The sequence below is a fragment of the Prionailurus bengalensis genome, chromosome D3, assembly GCF_016509475.1.
Source record: "Prionailurus bengalensis isolate Pbe53 chromosome D3, Fcat_Pben_1.1_paternal_pri, whole genome shotgun sequence".
NCBI classification, from domain to species: Eukaryota; Metazoa; Chordata; class Mammalia; order Carnivora; family Felidae; genus Prionailurus; species Prionailurus bengalensis.
Genome location: NC_057356.1, coordinates 10,629,647 through 10,647,830, shown reverse-complemented (window position 1 = coordinate 10,647,830; position 18,184 = coordinate 10,629,647). Strand labels below are relative to the sequence as shown.

Sequence of the window (18,184 nt, the reverse complement as noted above, 5' to 3'; positions counted from 1 at the left end):
ACTCCGGTGGCCGGGCAGGGCTCCCCTGGTCCCGCCGGTCTGGGCGCATTCCGTGGGGGCCTTCCCATTGGTGCCCAGCCCTGGGCTGACCCAAGTGAGTCAGGCCTGGTGCCAGCTCTTCCAAGAACCCTTAGGCGGGTAAACAACAAACTCGTGGCGGGGGGAGGCGGGGGGGGGGGGAGAATTGGGGGGGGGGGGTGAGAAACCCTGTGTGTCAGGCGCTGCCCCGGACAGGCTCTTCCTGTCCCATTGTTTCAAATGTGCTTTTCAAACTGCAAGTTTTAAGACTTGAAAAATGTCCCCACCTGGAGCTGAGGAGCGGAGAAAAGAAGAAAAAGCCTGTGTCTGGGGTGGTAGGCATCTTGGAAGTCTTCCTAGGAGGGCTGATGTTTGAGTCATGCCTAGGAGGACAAGAATAAGGACAGCAAGCCCCTTCCGGATCCCCCCCACCCCCTACTGTTTTGAGACCTGTGTCTGCTGCTTCCACAGGTGCTTTATCTCACCTAATTCTCGCAAGGCTCTGGGAGCAAAGTTCTATGTGATTCCCACGGAGCAGACGAGGAAACCAGACCGGCGCGCAGGGAGGCTAAGTGACTTGCTCAGTGTCACGGCTACCAAGTGGTTGAGTCAGGCTTCAAACCCAGGAAGGCAAACCAATTACTGACCGACGCCTTCATGAGCCGTCTCATCCCCCTGAACCTGTTTCTTTATCCATAAAATGGGGCAACGGGGCAACGGTACTTAGTGCGTGGAATCATCATGGGGACGGACGACGACGACAGACTGCCTGCAAACCGCTTAGAACAGCGCCTGGCGCACAGTAAGTGTTCCAACGATTGGGGACGACTTGTCACCGCTGTCGTGGTTGTTATCTTCAGGCCTCCCCTCCCCCTCCGGCCGCGGCTGCCTCCCCCGCAGTGCCAGCCCGTGACGTGGGAGCTGCCGCTCGCACAGTCTGGGTTTAATTGGAAACTAAACGACAGGGAAGGGGATGTTCGAGGCCCCTCCCTAGACTCTGAACGGACACCCCCTCCCCCCCCCCCCCCCCCCCCCGCCCGGGAATGTGCGACTCCCTCTCTAGCGACGCCTCCCGCCGACCGCGGGTACTGCTCCCGGACAGGACACGGAGGTGCGATCCAGGAGGTGGCGCCGGGATGGTCGGCAAGGAAGGGCCAGGGAGGTGCGAGTGTGTCGGAGGGAGGGCAGGCAGGGGACCTACTGTGTCTTCTGAGCCCCAGGCCAACTCACCGCGGGCCAGCGGCCACGCCCGCCGTGGCCGTGGGCCGCCCCCCACCTGGCGGTCCCAGCCTCCGCGCGCCCTGGTCTCCGCCGCCGGTGCGCTCAGGCGCGCTTGGCTGGGGCTCCGGCAGAGGGCGCGCGAGGGGGCCCGGGGACGGGCGGGGGACACGCGGGAGGCGGGATTGGGGGGAGGGCCCTGGGCTGCCCCTCCGCCCCCTGCCCGCCCTCCCGGAGCTCCAGCCGCCGGTGGCCCCTGCGCGCTCTGTCTCCTCCGCGCACAGCTCCTACCTGTAGAGTCCGAGGGGCGCCCCCTCCCCGGACACCTATTCTTCTCCCTCGGAAACCTCCCCCCCAGCTACCCGCGTCTCGGACGGGCGGCGCTGGGACCCCGAGACAGGGCGCCAGGCTCGCAGCTGGTGACATGTAGACGCCCCCTCCGCGGTCCAGCCTCGGCGCCTGGGCACCCTTCTGCCCGTAAAGTTTGGGGCTGGGCGCCATGGCCAAGAGCAGCTCCCTGAACGTCCGCGTGGTGGAGGGCCGGGCGCTGCCTGCCAAGGACGTGTGAGTACCCTGGGGCGGGTCGCGGGTGAGGGGCGCACCGGACATGGGATGGGGCGGGGGGGCACCCGTTCCGCATGCCAGGGAGGGTCGGTGGCGTGGGCAGGGGCTTCTTGTGTAAGACACAGTGTTGGGGCAGATCCGCCTTCACGGGGCGAGAGGCCCCATGGCCATCGCTGTCCTAGTGGGAGGGGGTGCCCAGACTTAGCAGACGCCCCACCCTGCCCCCAGGAAGAGGGATGTCTTTGTTCCTGGGATGTGCTAAAAGGGGACTGGACGGTCGGATTCTGTTGGAGCTGGGATTGGAGCGAGGGAGGGGGGTCTCTTCCTTAGTGCCGGCAGGTGCGGGAGGTGGGGCTTCTCCAGGCCTGGGTGGGTGCCTATCAAAAGAAACCTGGGAAGGAGGCCCAGAGGGCTGGGTGGCCTCAGCATTCGCATCTGGTGTTACCAGGTGGCCCATCAATCAGGCCTGAGGGAAGCTGGGGTCCTCTTAACCCAGAGCCCTGAGCTCCCCAGCTAAGAGTTCCCTGGATGCTGAGCTGCTGGAGGGGGCACCCTCTCCCGGGAGCCCCCTCCCCAGCCAGGTGTGATGGGGCAGGAAGACCCTTGGGCTCCCCTTAGTACCGGTCCTTGGCTATGCTTCCCCCAGGGCTGAGTCAGCAGTTGCCAAATCAGCAGAACGGCAGGAGGGGTCCCCCTCCTGCTTGGCCTGGAGCCCAGAAGGGGCTCTGAGGTGTCAGCACCTGGACAGGTGTGGGATCCTTGGCAGGATATCAACTGTGTGACCTTGAACCTTCTTCCTGTTGGGTCTCCATTTCCCACCAGGGCATAGGAGCTCTGGCCAGGAGGCGCCCAGCCCCATGCAGCCGTGGGGGTGGGGGACCTGTTAGGATGTCTCCCGTGGCCAAGGTGAGCCGAGATCTGGATTCCGAGGCTTTGCCCAAGTTGAGGTTGGGGCTTAGCTATGCCCTGACTCCCCCAGCTGTGGGTCCCCAGTGAGGAGTATCCTGCCTTTGATTCCGTGAACCTCGCCCCTCCCCAACACTGGGCTGCTTAGAACAGTTGTAACTTCCCCTCATCCTCATCAGCCACCCCAAATAAACATGCACCTGACATAGAAGCAGAGCACATGCTGTGTGAACGCAGCATCTGGACAAGCCCCGGCTTCCCTCTTTCTGGGACACCCTCTCAGAGCCTCTGAGAATGAGATTCTGGAACTGTGGGGGCAGCGGGGCTAGAGTGGGGGCCTAGAAACTGCTGGAGGGCTGAGGGGGGCCCCTCCAGAAACCAGGCGTCCATCTCACAGTCCTGAACGAGGGCCATGAGGGAGTGGGGGGCACCGCCCTGGCCCCTGGACGTGCCTCGTGGGGCTCCTTCTGCCTTTCCTGCGGAGGAAGTTGACTCATACCTGGTTCCTACATCTCTCGGCCACGCCTCCTTCCCCAAGTTCCCGGGCCAAGGTGAGCCCCAGAGCAAGGGGGGAAAGGAGTCACTAAGCTCTCATTGGGGATCCAGCCACCCTGCCTCAGTTTCCGGGGCCGTTGACTCCCTTCGTCAGAGAGGCTCTCTTCAGAGCATGCTGGGATCTCCAAGCCCATGGAGACTCAGGTGGGATGTGTTCTCTCTCGTCTCTAAGAGAAAGGGCCCAGACTCTTCCTGAAGCCTCGTCAAGTTTGAGGGCAGTGTGCAACCTGACTCTGGAGAGTTCTCAACTGATAATTCTTGAGTATTACTATTATTATTATTTTTTTAACCTAGCCTTCCTGCCTCTCTTGTCTTTTCTTTTTTTTTTTTTAATTTTTTTTAACGTTTTTTATTTATTTTTGAGACAGAGAGAGACAGAGCATGAACGGGGGAGGGTCAGAGAGAGGGAGACACAGAATCTGAAACAGGCTCCAGGCTCTGAGCTGTCAGCACAGAGCCTGACGCGGGGCTCGAACCCATGGACCGCGAGATCATGACCCGAGCCGAAGTCGGCCGCCCAACCGACTGAGCCACCCAGGCGCCCCTACTATTATTTTTTTAAGTTTACTTATTTTTGAGAGAGACAGCGAGCACAAGTGGGGGAGGGGCAGAGGGAGAGGGAGACACAGAATCCGAAGCGGGCTCCCAGCTCTGAGCTGTCAGCACAGATCCCGACGCGGGGCTCGAACCCACGAACTGCGAGATGGTGACCTGAGCCGAAATCGGACGCTTAACCGCCCAACGGACTGAGCCGCGAGGCACCCTTGGGTGTTACTATTATTAGTGATAGCAACTATAAGGCTTCCTCCGGGCCAGGTCCTGCACTTAACATTTTCTGTAGGTCCTGTTAGCAATTACATTTATAAATGGGGAAACTGAGGTCCAGAGAGGCAAAGTCTCTTGCCCAAGGTCACACAGCTAGGATCTGAGCCCTGACCGCTCCCACGTATAAACCAAACTGGGCAGGCAATGGCTGAGAGGACTTCTTTCCCACACTTGGGTCGGGGCAGGGGCCACGGGAGAGGTCAAGGGTCTGGAGAGATTGAGGGTCGAGGGGCAGCCTCCTGCCACTGCCGCCTCCTACCTGATGGGAGCCTGATAAGGCCCTTGTGCGTCAGAGCTGTGGAGCTGACGTGCTAGCCTGGCTCCCAGGAGGGGCCCCAGGGTCATGTCTCGTTGACAGAAGGGGGCGTGTCTCCCAGCTCTTTGCTCCCGGGATCCCAGCCAATCTTCCTCCGAGTCTGCGGTTGGGGAAACTGAGGAAGGGGACTCCACTTAAAAGAAGCTCGAGGATAGAGAACCCAGGGAGAGAACTCAGATACAGGGGTTAACCCAGCCACAGGCATCCAGGGCAGTAGAACCAGGTCGGGAAACTGAGGCTCGAACCCAGTGTCTTTGAGATAGATTCATAAGGGGAGACTGAGGCCTGGGGCGCTGCTCAGAAGGGGGTTCGGAAGTAGAACCCAGAAAAGAATGCCGGGACACAGGCCACCACCCAGTCTGAGGTGTTCAGGGATAGAGGCCAGATAGGGAAATGGAGGCACTGGAGCACCCACACAGAGGGAGTTAAGAGAAGGAGTCCAGAGAGGAAACTGAGGCACAGGGAAGGATTCATCCAGCAGATAAGGCTCAGGTTGGCTCCTGGTGGCCAACATCCCCTTCTCTGAAACCCTGTGGTATTTGTGATTAGCGACGTGCTGAGCTGGTTGGGGGTGGCAGGGAGAGAGGGTGGGGGCTGGGACATCAAGAGAGGGGGCCACCTGGGGAAAGGATTGTGAGGTGGGGTGGAGGTGACATCGGTTAAGAGCATGTGTGCTGAGCCCCATCGACCCGGGTTTGAATCCTGACTCAGGCGGAGGATTCAGGGGGAAAGAGGATACAGGTCCTCCTCCAAAGAGCTCACAGTTCAGAAGTTTGGCGGGGGGCAGATACTAAATAGAGAAACGGGGGAGCAAGATGCCTTCAGGGGCTCAGAGGGATCGGAGATCAATTTTACAAAGGACAGAGGTGATCAGGGACTTTGGGGTGGAGGTTTGAATGACAGGACAGAGCCAGCCATGACCAGATTGGGGACAGAGTGTCTTAAGCAGACATCAACAGCAAATGCAAAGGCCCTGAGGTCAGACTGAGCTTGGTGGAAGGCAAAGGAGGCCTGTGCAATGAGACAGAGGGGAGATGAGGGCCCTAGTGGACAGCTTGGGATGTGGCTGGTGACTCTTATTATGAAGGGGGGATAGAGCGGGTGTTGGTTGGCTCATGGCAACTCAAGGGGCTGCAGCATATCTGTGCTATCGGTTGAGCTTTGAGATCTGGGTGCCCTGGTCTATGCCAGCAGTGGTCCATCCCCACTGAAGGCTGAGTGTTGGGAGTCCTCTCCCCAGCGTAAGCCTCGTGGAAATGAAAAGCTGGGGAGGGCAGTGCCTCCCCCAGAGGGTGGCGTTAAGGCTCCTGGGGGAGAGCTCTGGGGTCAGCCCGTGATGCATCTCACCGCGCATTATCTCCTTTAGTCCCTCCAACTGCCCCAGGAGGTGTGTGTTAACATTAGAGTGGAAAAAGCAGCACCCATGGGGTTCCGCAGCTAGCGGGTGGTAAAGCCCGGATGCCCCCCCTCCCCCCCCCCCCTGCCAGCCCACAGCTCCGGGCCTCCTGAGATCAGCGCTGGGAACTTTCTGGCCTCATGCCTCAGTGTTCTATTTCTGTGAGTGGAAGCCCAGAGAGCCCGTGCATGGTGACTCAGGCATGCAGCGGGTAGGCTGTGCACCCAGGACATCGCCTGCCGGGCCCCTGCCTTCTTAGCTGGACCTGCCGTGTAACCCTGGGCCAGTCCCCTCCCCTCTCTGGCCGGCAGTTGCTGCCCTCTGTATGTATAATGAAGGTGGATCGGGACCCCCGCTCGTGGCTGCCCTCTCAAACTCCTTCCCGAACCCCCTTCTCCTGCAGGTCTGGGAGCAGTGACCCCTACTGCCTCGTGAAGGTGGATGACGAGGTGGTGGCCAGGTGAGGAGTGGAGGGGCCAGACCCGGGGAGGGAGCCACAGGGCAGGGGACGGAGGAGGAACTCCTTCTAGACCTGGGGAGTCCAGGCACAAGAGGTCACGTTGAACAGGAGCTGGGGGAGGGCAGTGCTTACCCCGAGGGTGGACACGCGGGGCTGACGGAGGATGCTTTGTGCTTGGGCCCCTCTGGGGACAGACAGCTCCCCTCCCTGTCCTGCCCCGCCGACGGGCCGACACCTTCCCCCTGGACCTGACGATGTCCATGCCGGTGTCCCGGGGCTGACTCAGCGGCTGGCGGCCTGTGCCTCCCATTGTGGCCTCCCCGGAGGCGGGCATCTCACGCTTGGCCGGGCTGGCTGGTTCCAGGCCTGCTGGGTGCTGCGGGCACCAGTGTGTGTGTGTGTGTGTGTGTGTGTGTGTGTGTGCATGCCCAGCTGGGCCTGCTTGTGAGTGTGCATGGGGGTGTTGGAGGGCTGGACATAAATGCCTGTGGCCACACGTACATGTCCCTGGGGGTGTGGGGGGGTTGGGGGCTGCCCTGCATATACCCGTGAGCACCGGTGCCCGTCTGTTTGGGTACACGGGCACCGTTGTGAACATTTATGAGGATGTGAGGGTGTCGGATGCAGGTGAGTTTTGGGTGCGGGTGGAGGGACATGGGGGCTGGGCCATGGTTGGCTCCCACCCCCACAGGCCGAGGGACATCTCTCAGCCCCTGCAGGCCCGGGTGGGTGGCTGAGGCCCGGGTTCCTATGGAGACGGCAGGATTCAGGATGCTTCTGGTGTCAGTTCCGGTCCAGATGGGCTGGGAGCTGGGGGCGGGGAGCCCGCGCGGAGGAGGGTCAGCCTGCGGCACCCCAGCTGACCTCCCCCCATTGTTCTCTCTCTGCTGGTGCTGCCCCCTCACCACATGCTGTGATGCTGCCCCCAGACCCACACGCAGATTTTCTGTGTGACCCCAGGCTGCCGTCTCCCCATCCCTGGGCTCTGAAGAGGGACTTCCAGCTGGGAAAAGGCCCCGGGCAGGGGGACGAGGGTGTTTGGGAAGAAGGGTCCCTCTGATGGTGGTGCCCTGGCCTGGAGCCGAGGGCAGAGCGTGCATCTGCGTGTGCGTGCGTGTGTGCGTGTTCACGCTCTTTGCTGGGGAAGGGTGTGGGGAAAGGGAAGGAAGGAGCGGCAGGCGTGCGACCAACTCTTGCAGCCGTCGATTCGGATGTGTCTTCACTGGGCAAAGTAGGCTCTCTGTTCCCTGCTGGGTAAAGGGAAGTGCTTCTGCAGGGGGGTCAGGGTCAAGATGCTCCATGTGCGTGTCTGTTTCCGGGCTTGTCTTGGTCCCTAACCCTCCTGGGGCTCCCCTCTTGCTCCCTGAGTGCTCTGGCCCCTGCTGACTTCGTGGTCTCTTGGCCCCTCACTCTTCCCCGTTTCCCGTCCAGCACCTTCCTGTTCCTCGGTCTCACCGAGCTCATTCCTGCCTCAGGGCTTTTGCACGTGCTGTCTCAGCCATCTTGTCCTCCTCTTCTCTTCCCCCTTTTTGCCTGACTAGCTCCTGCAGGAAGTCTTTTCTGACTCTTGTGTCCACACCCCCCAGACCCAGCCAGGCGCCCCTGAGCCAACCCCGATCACGGGACTTCTCTCACTGTGTCATAAGAGCTCAGGAGAGAGCACCCGTCCACTGAAGGGGGCTCTGCGGGGGCAGGAACCTTGACACCTCTCCCTCTGATTCTCCGCAGCCCCCGAGGCTTGACACACAGGGTGTTTGTGGAGCGAACGCACGAGTGAATGAGTGGAATTGTGCGTGTCGTCGCGTTTGTGGGGTTCCGCGTGCGTGTCTCTGCCCTCTCTCACCGCCCGTGTGTGAGTGTGTGTCTGGGCATCTGTGTGAACGTGTCTGCGTTCCTGCGTGTGTATCTGCATGTGTCTGTATGTAGGAACACAAAGATGTGTCTTTCTAGAAAATCTTGAGGATGCACCTGTGTATCTGTGTATGTGGGGATGTGTCTCAGGCTTCCTTGGTGATGTGTGAGTATCTCTTTTAGTGTGTACCCTTGTGTGTGTGTGTGTGTGTGTGTGTGTGTGTGTGTTTGGGTCCCCAGGCGTCTGCCACCCATGTGGCCCACGGGTCCCCAGCCCCTGTGCCCTCTGTTGCAGGACAGCGACCGTGTGGAGGAGCCTGAGCCCCTTCTGGGGAGAGGAATACACCATCCACCTGCCCATGGATTTCCACCATCTGGCCTTCTACGTGCTGGACGAGGACACGGTGGGGTGTGTGTGCTGGGGACCGCGGCTCGGGTACCGGAGGGAGGGTGGGCTGCCCCGAAGCAATGTACCCACCCGCCAGCCCTCAATGCCTGGGCCCGCGACCTGAAGGCGCGGACCCTCACCTTGCCTACCTCGCCACAGGCATGATGACGTCATCGGCAAGATCTCGCTGAGCAGGGACACGATTGCGGCTGACCCCCGAGGTGGGCGAGGGCAGCGGGCTTCAGCCGGGCGGAGGGCCTAGGGGTGGTCGTGCCTTGGCGGGGCGGGGGTCGGGGGGTATTTGCAAGCGCGTAGCCAGAGGCGCAGGGAGGCACGGGGCCTTCAGTGGAAAGTTATCTCAGTTGATGATTTTTTTTTTAATTTAATTTAGTTTATTTATTGAGTGCTGTGTGCTGAACACTTTCCAAGCGCTCTTACAGGAATCAGCTCATTTAATTATTGCAATAACCCCGTGAGGTAGGTATTCTTCTTGTGCCCACTCCATAGTTGGACTACTGAGGCACAGGAGATTGGTTATGGGGCTTGCCCAGGATCACAGAGTTATTCAGTGGGACGTCCAGGATTTGAGCCGAGATTGGCCAGTCTTGGGCTCCTGAGCCCGCACTGTGTGTGTTTTGTTCTCTGCTCACAGGAGTGGTCTCCTGTTATTTTCACTGTACCGTATTTTCCCTTTCATTCACCACGTACCTGGGAGATCTTTCCGTATCGGTGCCCTAAGAGCTTCCACATTCTTTGGTCTTTGACTTCACGGCACTCTGTTGTGTGGACGCACCATCATTTCTTTGGCTGGTTCCTTGTTGGTTGGCACTTGGGTTGTTCAGTATCTCTCCCCAGTTCAAACGATGCCGCCACGAGCAGCCTTGTACAAAGACAACTTCACCCACGCGCGAGTTGTGTCAATCAGTCTGATAAATTCCTAGAAGTGCATTTGCTGGGTCCTAGAGTACCCCCATGAGCACATCTGAGAGTTATTGCTAAGTTACCTTCTATGGAGGAGGTAACAAGTTGCCCACCCTGTACCTTGGCCACCGATTACCAAACTTCTGGTCTTGTATCTGATAGGTGAAAAAATTTCCTCTTCATGTAGGTTATTTTGTAGTTCTCTATGATTGAGACTGAAAGCCTCTTTACATATTTAAGAGTCACTTTATTTCCTTTTTTGTTTGTCATTTATTTATATTGTATGTGCATGTCCCCCCTGCCCCACACTGGGTTGTTTGGTTTTTCTTATTGATGTGTAGGAGCTCTTTACATATGAGGCAAATTTAACTCTTTGCCATAGTAGCTGCAAACATGTTTTTCTCCCTTTGTCACTTATCTTTTTGCTTATCATTTCTATCTATCTATAAAATGTGTTTCTTTTTCTCTAGTTAACTTCGTCTTTTTTTTTTTTTTTTTTGGCCCTTGATTTTCTGTGACCCCTAAAAAGGCCTTCCCAAATCTAAGGTTAGATAATATTTTTTACACGATCCCTTCTAGCAGCAATTTGTTTTCCTTTTTTACATTCAAGTCTTTGATCTATTTGGAACTTACCCAGATTCAAGGTATGGAGAGGGATTGAGCTTTATTACTTTTTATCTAGGCGACTACTAATTGTCTCAATATCAATAATTGAATAATGTCTTTTTCTCATCAGTGGGGATTCGTTGAAAACCTACGTGCTAATCATCATAATCACGGCTCCTATTAATTGAGGGTGTACTATGTGCCAGGCATGATGCTAAGAACATTGTATTTAGTCCTCACAATACCAAGTGAAGTGTGCACTAGAATGATCTCGAATATATGGCTGCTGGGAAATTAGGTTTGGAGAGGTGAGGAGGGCCCTTGCCCCTGCTAGAAGTTGCAGCGGTGGGAGTTGAGTTCAGGCTGTGCCTGCTTCCAAAGTCTGTGTTTTCAACCTGTCTGCTGAGCTGTACCCACTGTGCCCCAAACATCCACCCAAGAGGGTGGCGTTAGATGATTGAAGTACAAGGCCAAGCTTCAAGGAGCTTATGGGCCAGATAGAAACACAAAACACACTCACACAGAACAAGGGGCGAGAAACGCAAGGGAAACGGGCCATGCGTCTGAATGTGGGTGCTTTTTAAACAGGACAGAATTTTTTTTTAAACAAGACAGAAATGTAGGGGTGGAGGCATGTGGAATATCACCGGCTTGACCGTGGATGAGGATAAGAGGGCAGTGAAGCCTAGTGTAGTCAAGGAAGCTTTCCTGGATGAAGGGGAATGAGTTATTTCTTGTTTTTAATGTTTATTTATTTTCGAGAGAGAGACAGAGCATGAGTGGGGGAGGAGCAGAGAGAGAGGGAGACACAGAATCCGAAGCAGGCTCCCAGCTGTCAGCACAGAGCCCCACACGGGGCTGGAACCCATGAACTGTGAGATCACGACCTGAGCCGAAGTCAGACATTTAACCGACTGAGCCACCCAGGCACCCCGGGAATGAGTTATTTCTTAAAGGTGCTTTGGCAAAGGCACTAAGGTGTGTCTATAGATTCTCTCCTGGGGCCGGCCCAGATGGAGTACTTGGTGGGTCTTGATTGGAGGGGGCTGAAGGTGCCAGGCCAGAGTCTAGACTTTCTTCTGGGGGCACTGGGGAGCCACGGATGGTCCTTGAGCAAGACAGTGAAGAGACTGGAGCCATATTATCAGAGGGTGGAGTGACGGGAGAGATTAGATACATTTTCACAAGATCTCTGTGCTGCTTTGTGGATATTGGATCCCAGTGGGACAGGAGTACATGTGGGAGATCAATTAGGAGTCTATTGTGGTACTCCAGCGAGAGGAAGTTGATGGCATCCTGCATTTGGGGGTAGCAGTGAAGATAGAGAGAGGTGCGGTGGAACTTTTATTTCTAGCAGCATGGGGCACTGGATCCTCCTGCAGCATAATAGGGACATCCTGAAAGAAGGAAAAAGTCTCACTATTCTCCACTCTCCCCCACCCCAACCAGGAGCTAAAACCTGACAGGGAGTGGGGAACAACAAGCAGGACGTGGTAAGGAAAGATTTCTCTGGAAGTGAATGTCGGCATCACATCTAGAGTCAACAGAGAGGCTGAATCTTGGACCAGGGATGCGGCAGATGTGGCCGACCCTGAAATGTTCCCATTTGATTGAGGCCCTTAAAGTGTCCCAGAGTGAGCTCAGACAGACATGACTTTGCAGTCAGAGGTCACCACACACACAAGGCAGTGGGCCACCATGAGCAAGTGTCAGCAGAAACAGTAACTACCAGATTTGAACCCACAAGGGCTTTAGATTTTGCAATTAGGATACACAGAATTTTTAAAGGAATAAGATATTTAGGGACACCTGGGTGCCTCGGCTGGTTGAATGTCCAACTCTGGATTTCTGCTCAGGTCATGATCCCAGGGTTGTGGGACTGAGTCCTGTGTTAAGCTCCAAGCTGAGTGTGCAGCTTGCTTGGGACTCTCTCTCTCTCTCTCTCTTTCTCTCTCTCTCTCTGTCCTTCTCCCCCACTTGTTCTCTCTCTTTCACTCTAAAATAAAATAAAAACATAATAGCAACAACGAAAAGGAATAAAATGTTTAAATAAAAAAGGCAATCACCAGAAAGGGCCAGCAATAATCATAATAAGTGAAAGCAATACATTAAAAAGATAGGGACACCTGGGTGGCTCAGTCGGTGAGTGTCTGGCTCTTGATTTTGGCTCAGGTCACGATCTCGCTGTTTGTGAGATTAAGCCCCACGTTGGGCTCTGTGCTCTTCTGCAGAGCCTGCTTGGGATTCTCATTCTCTCTCTCTCTCTGCCCCTTGCCTGCTTGTGCTCTCTCTCTCAAAATAAATAAAATAAACATTTAAAAAAATTGATTGGAAAAGGACTAGATCAAAGTTTTGGAGATAAGGAGTAGTCATTGAAATTTAAAACTGAGTGGCCGAGTTCAACAACAGAGCCAGAGCTGAAGAGAGAATTAGTGAGCTGGAAGAGAGATCTGAAGAAATGATTGAGACTTTATCCCAGGGAAACAAGAAGGAAAATACAAAAGAGAAGTTCAGAGACCTAGAAAATTGTGGACAAGTTCTGACGTCCATTTTAATTGAAGTCCTATGAGGAAAGGATGGAAAAAGTTGGGGAGCAGAAGCGATTAAAAGAAAATGATGACCTGGAATTTTCCAGAATGCAAGGAAGGACATGATTCTGTAAGTAGCAATAGCATGACCTGCACTAAGCAGGACGAAAAACAACAACAACACACACACACACACACACACACACACACACAAAACCATCCTTACCTACATATGTGGTGAAATTGCAGACCATCAAATACATAGTCCTTAAAACTAAAGAGAAAAGGTAGCCCATTTACACAAGATCAGTTGTCAGGCTGAAATGACTTCCCAGTAACTACAAGGGAAGCTAGAAGTCGGTAGCTGATCTCTTCAAAGCGTTGAGAGAAAAGAGAGACAGGGAGGGAGGTTGAAACTGACTTGACTGATTCCGGCAGGGAGTTGCCTGGACGGGGGCTGAGAGGTAGGAATGCCCAAGATTTTTTGGAGGGGAGAGTATGTTGGGATTAAATGACGGAGGCTTTCGTATACCAGGGTGAAGAGTGTGATAGTACATGGTTAATGGCATTGAACTTTACTGCTCGCATTCAAATCCTAGCTCTGTCCCTTACCAGTTGTGAGATCATGGGCAAAGCTCTTCGTTCGCTGTGCCTCACTTTCCTTCTCTGGAAGTGTGGATAATTACAGTACCTACATCAGAAGGCGAACATGAGAAGCCCATGGCTTAATATATATTTCATGAGGTTTTTTTTTTAATGTTTATTTTTGAGAGACAGAGACAGAGAGCAAGATGGGGGGCAACAGAGAGAGAGAGGGAGACACAGAATGCAAAGCAGGCTCCAGGCTCCGAGTCGTCAGCACAGAGCCCAGTGTGGGACTCGAACTCATGAACCGCGAGATCATGACCTGAACCAAAGTCGGACGCTTAACCGACTGAGCCACCCAGGCGCCCCTATGTTTCATGTTAATTGAATTTTTAAGTTTATACAATGTCAGAACCTGGCAGGTGCTTAATAAATGTTAGCGCCTGTGCCCTCCAGGAATTGACAGCTGGATCAACCTGAGCCATGTGGACCCGGACGCAGAGGTGCAGGGTGAGGTCTGCTTGGATGTGCAGATGCTGGAGAACGCGCGGGGCCGTTGTCTTCGATGTCACGTGCTTCAGGCCAGGTACGGTCGTGATAGGGGATGGGGTGGGACTGGTCTGAGAATGAGCAAGAATTTGCCGGAGATTCCCCCCCCAGCCGTCTTGGCTTTTGAGACCACCTCAATCCTGGGGTACTTCTGGGCTCACGACCAGGATCCCTTGTGGGCAGACAGCCCCAGGGTCGCCAGGTTGGCAAGTTCCTGGGGTCAGAGCACAAGCAAAATCCTTGCTGGGTCCCCAGTGACTCGCAACCAAAGGCCGGGTACTCAGGCTGGCCAGGGTGTGCGTTAATAGGATTGTAAGTGATACATACCCAACTCATACCAGCTTAAGCGGGTTGGTTTAGATTAATGACGCGCGGCTTCAGGCATGTCTGGATCCAGGTGCTCAAACAGTGACAACAGGAATCCACGGACAGCGATTTCTCGGCTATCTTTTGTGTTAGCTTCGTTCTCAGGGAGTCTCTCTCCAGGTGTGGGCGAGCAAAGATGATGCCAGCAAGTCCCAGGGCCTCCTACCAGTGTGGCAGGTCCAACTGACTTTCTCCTGTCATTTCCAGCCGATGTCCTGGGACTGATTTTTATTGGCCCAAATCTGGGGCACGTACCTATCTCTGAACCAAGGGCATGGACTCTGACTGGTCAGGCCTGAGTCCCGCACCCATCCCTGGAGTGGAGGGGTCAGCCTACCTAACTGACGTGAGCTGGGAGCGAGAGAGGGGAGGTCCTGTCGCAAAGAAACAGGAGAAAGAAGACGGATGCGGGACCGGCGAAACCCACAGATGACTGTCCAGGGGCACCAGCTCATGGGATGTCCATCCTCCCTCCTGCCTGTTTGTCACCCTGCAATCCCCTTTTCTCTCCCTCAGCTCCCCCATCATTTGCTTCCTTAAATACTGCCATCCCCTTTCCCCTCTCATCTCCCCTCTTGCCTTTCTGCCTTGTTTTCACATCTTACTCCCACAACCCTCCCTCTTGGACCGCTCCTCGCTCAGGTCGGGGACGATCTCTATTTCTAGTTCGCTGTGTGACCTTGAAGCCTCTTCTTGCCCTCTCTGTGCCTCTCCCACCGCCTCCAGATTTCTGTCTCCAGCTGGGGCTCCCTGGGTCTGGATGGAATACCGGGGTGGCAGAGGACGGACAAGAGGGCTGGACATGGGACAGGGGCTCCTCATCTGCTTTGTGCTAGTGGCCTCCTCCCCAGCCACCAGGCTGTGCAGGATCCTTGCGAGCAGGAGAGGGGCTGACTGCTGTCGCTTAGCAACTGGGCCGGCTCCTAGGAGACCAAGGAAGGCTCTGGATGCCAAGCAGGGGTGGGAAAGGAGCAGCAGGAAGAAACAAGCAGCCCCTGGTGGGGGCTGTCAATGGATTTGGGGGACCTCAGTAAGGAGGGGATGGGGCAGCTGACGGAGGTGAGACTTTGGGGTTGTCATGGCAACCAGAGACTGGAGATCCTTGCCCCATGCCTTTTCTTGGGTGGTAGGCAAGGCGTGGGTATGAGCATTTGTTGAATGAATGAATGAATGAGTGAATGAATGAATGGGCTGAGCACTCACGTCCTGCCAGCGGCTATGCTAAGCCTTTTATATACTCAGGTCATTTAGACCTTGGCCCTCTGAGGTTGGTCTATCATTATTTCCATTTTCTAGATGAATGGCGGAGCCAGGCTTTGAACCCTGGCATCCAGTCTCCTATCCAGGGGCTCCAGGGAAACTGAGGCTCCCTTCCCACTTCCCACGACGTCTTCACCTCCTGGGCTTTGTGGTTCAGGACGCGGCCTTTTGGTGCCTCCGTTTCCTCATCTGGAGAATAGGGGCGCAGGGTAGCCGTGGTCAACAGGAAGGGTTTGGAAGGGCAGGATGGGGGGGTGTTCCTTGCTGGGTCCCTACAAGGGAGCAGTTCATCGCCTTGCAAGCCAGAGGCATTTGAATGGTCTACCCTGAGCCCCTTTTCCAAGGTCCAGCCTGGGTGTTTGTCCTTGAGGGTCCTGCGGCCCTCACCCCTTTCCTCATCTGTCTCCAGGGACCTGGCCCCCCGAGATATCACCGGCACCTCTGACCCGTTTGCACGTGTGTTCTGGGGCAGTCAGAGCTTGGAGACTTCAGTGAGTGGTGGTGTGGGTCCGGGGAGGGGCGGGCCTCAAGATGGGCCCTCCTCAGCCCTCCCTCACTCCCCCTCCCCCAGACCATTAAGAAGACCCGCTTCCCACACTGGGATGAGGTGCTGGAACTTCAGGAGATGCCAGGTGCCCCGGCCCCGCTGCGGGTGGAACTCTGGGACTGGGACATGGTGGGCAAGAACGACTTCTTGGGCATGGTAAGCAACCCCCCCCACCCCCCGACACCCTGGCTTCCCTCTGCCTCCAAGAGGGAAGGGGAGGGGAGGGGGCCGCGCATCCTGGGATCTGGAAGGATAGATGTGAAAGCTGTCTCGACTGGCTCCTTGGCCAGGCCTGAGCGATGGAGTCCCAGCTCCCCATCGTACAGGTGAGGAGACTGAGGCTCTCCGAGGGGCGGGAACCTGCCCAAGGTCACGGGGCAGGCCCAGATTCTCATTCTAGGGTGAGAGTACCCAGCATGACTGCGTGCTAAGTAAGTACTTCCCCAGCATAATCTAATTTCCGTACCGGTAGCGGCCACCCTATGAGGTGGAGACTATTGTCTCCATTTCGTAGATGGGGAAACCGCGGGTCATTCGGAGAAGTTGAGTGGCTTTCCCCAGGCCATATGACTAAGAAATGGCAGAGCCGGGACCTGAGTTCAGGTTTCTCTGACACCACACTCTCAGCCCTGAACCCCTACCCCTGGAGGCCCTGGGCTCAAGGTCTTTCTCTTGGAGCCTCAGTTTGCCCATCTATAAAATGAGTACGATTGTCCCTGCCTCTCGGTGGCAGTGCGGATACAGTCCGGGCTGACAGTTTTTCAAAGGAGACGAGATTAGAGCAAGTTACAGGGAGGCTTGGTTGCAACACAGCCTTGGAGGGGGGAATGTCAACGGTGCAGCTGCTTTGGAAAAGAGTCTGGCCGTTCCTCAAACGGTTAAAGACAGTTGTCACATGCCCCGGCGGTTCCACTTCTAGGTACGCACCAAAGGGAAATGCACGCATTTGTCCACACAAAAGCTTGCTAATGACAACCAGGTGTGGAAGCAAAACCCAAATGTCCATCCCCAGGTGAATGAATAAATCAAACGTGGTGTATCTTACGAGGGACTAGGGCTCAGCCATAAAAAGGAAGGGCACACTGGCCCCTGCGACTTCGTGGATGAATCTTGAAAACATGCTAAGGGGAAGAAGCCAGGCCAATAAACCCACAGAATTCTATGATTTCATTTCTGTGAGCCGTCCGGAGGAGGAGACAGTGTAAAGACAGAAAGTAGATCAGTGGTTACAGGAGCCGGGGCTGGGGTGGGAGCTGGGGAGGGACATCTAAGCCTATGGGTACAGGCTTTCAGTGGCGGGGGGGGGGGGGGCTGATAGAAAATGTTCTGAAATTAGTGGTGATGGTTGCACAGCTCCGTGAGTGGACCGAAAACTTGTATGGGATACAAATTACATCTTTATAATATTTTAAGAGAGAGGGGGTGGGGCTCGGGGGGCCTCCCGGGCTGTCTTTAAGCCTCTTGGCAGATGTGATTTGTGTCCCCAGACAGAGTGGAAAAGGCTCTCTGTCCAGATATGTTGCCTCCGGCAGCTGTGTGACCTCGGGCGAGTCGCCCCGTCTCTCCAAGCCTCAGTTTCCCCAACTGTAAATTAAGTGTCCCGTGGAAGCCCTCAGGGTCCTGGCAGGAGCTGATGATTTGGGACTGGGGGAGGGAGTGTGGCTGCCGTTGCGCTGATAGGGTATGGTGGGGGAGAGGAGGTGGCCCCTGCCAGGCTGCGCCTCCCCTCCTTGGGTGGGCAGCCCGAGCCCTTCTGGGGCTGGGTGGGGCCTGGGCCTCGGCGGGCAGGGCTCAGCTGAAGGTCTGTGTGTCCCCCCTGCAGGTGGAGTTTCCCCCACCGGTCCTGCAGCAGAACCCTCCCCGTGGCTGGTTCCGTCTCCTGCCCTTCCCCAGAGCCGAGGAGGATTCTGGGTAAATGTAGGCTGAGCTCGTGTTGAGTGCTGTCTTCGGCTTGCGGGCACGTCCTCACGGGTGCCCCGGCCAGCCCACAAGCCGCCACCACGTCCCTTCGTTCACCCATTTAACAAGTGTCTGTCTCGCAATGCGTGTTCCGTATGTGCAGATGGGTTCACCGTATACCCATCCACGTGTTTGCGTGTGAACGTGTCAGTCCCCACCAGTCGATGTGCACTCGGAACCCTGGGTCCCTCCACACCTGTCCACATCTTCTGTTCTTGTACACTGTGGACTGGCCACGCTGTTTTTATTTGCATTTATTTAAAAAACTTTTAAGTGTATTTATTTATTTTGAGGCGGGGAGGCGGGGAGGGGGGGGAGGAGGGGCAGGGGGAGAGGGAGAGTCCCAAGCAGGCTGGTCAGCGCAGA

General features: G+C 55.8%; 1 protein-coding gene across 2 annotated transcripts in view; it reads left to right on the top strand.

Moving 5' to 3' along the window:
* The first annotated feature begins 292 nt into the window (after window positions 1–292).
* RASAL1 (RAS protein activator like 1) overlaps window positions 293–18,184 on the top strand; it is a 30,560-nt gene continuing 12,668 nt past the window's right edge. The window contains exons 1-9 of one of the 2 annotated variants that reach the window (XM_043557660.1): window positions 293–820; window positions 1,595–1,800; window positions 6,202–6,258; window positions 8,405–8,518; window positions 8,657–8,718; window positions 13,594–13,723; window positions 15,722–15,803; window positions 15,884–16,015; window positions 17,682–17,770. In XM_043557660.1, coding sequence (XP_043413595.1) covers window positions 1,736–1,800; window positions 6,202–6,258; window positions 8,405–8,518; window positions 8,657–8,718; window positions 13,594–13,723; window positions 15,722–15,803; window positions 15,884–16,015; window positions 17,682–17,770 — 731 coding nt within the window. In that variant the 5' untranslated portion in view covers window positions 293–820; window positions 1,595–1,735. Of the gene's footprint in view, window positions 821–1,434; window positions 1,801–6,201; window positions 6,259–8,404; window positions 8,519–8,656; window positions 8,719–13,593; window positions 13,724–15,721; window positions 15,804–15,883; window positions 16,016–17,681; window positions 17,771–18,184 lie in introns of those variants that run through there. The other variant, XM_043557659.1, reaches the window with a different exon arrangement.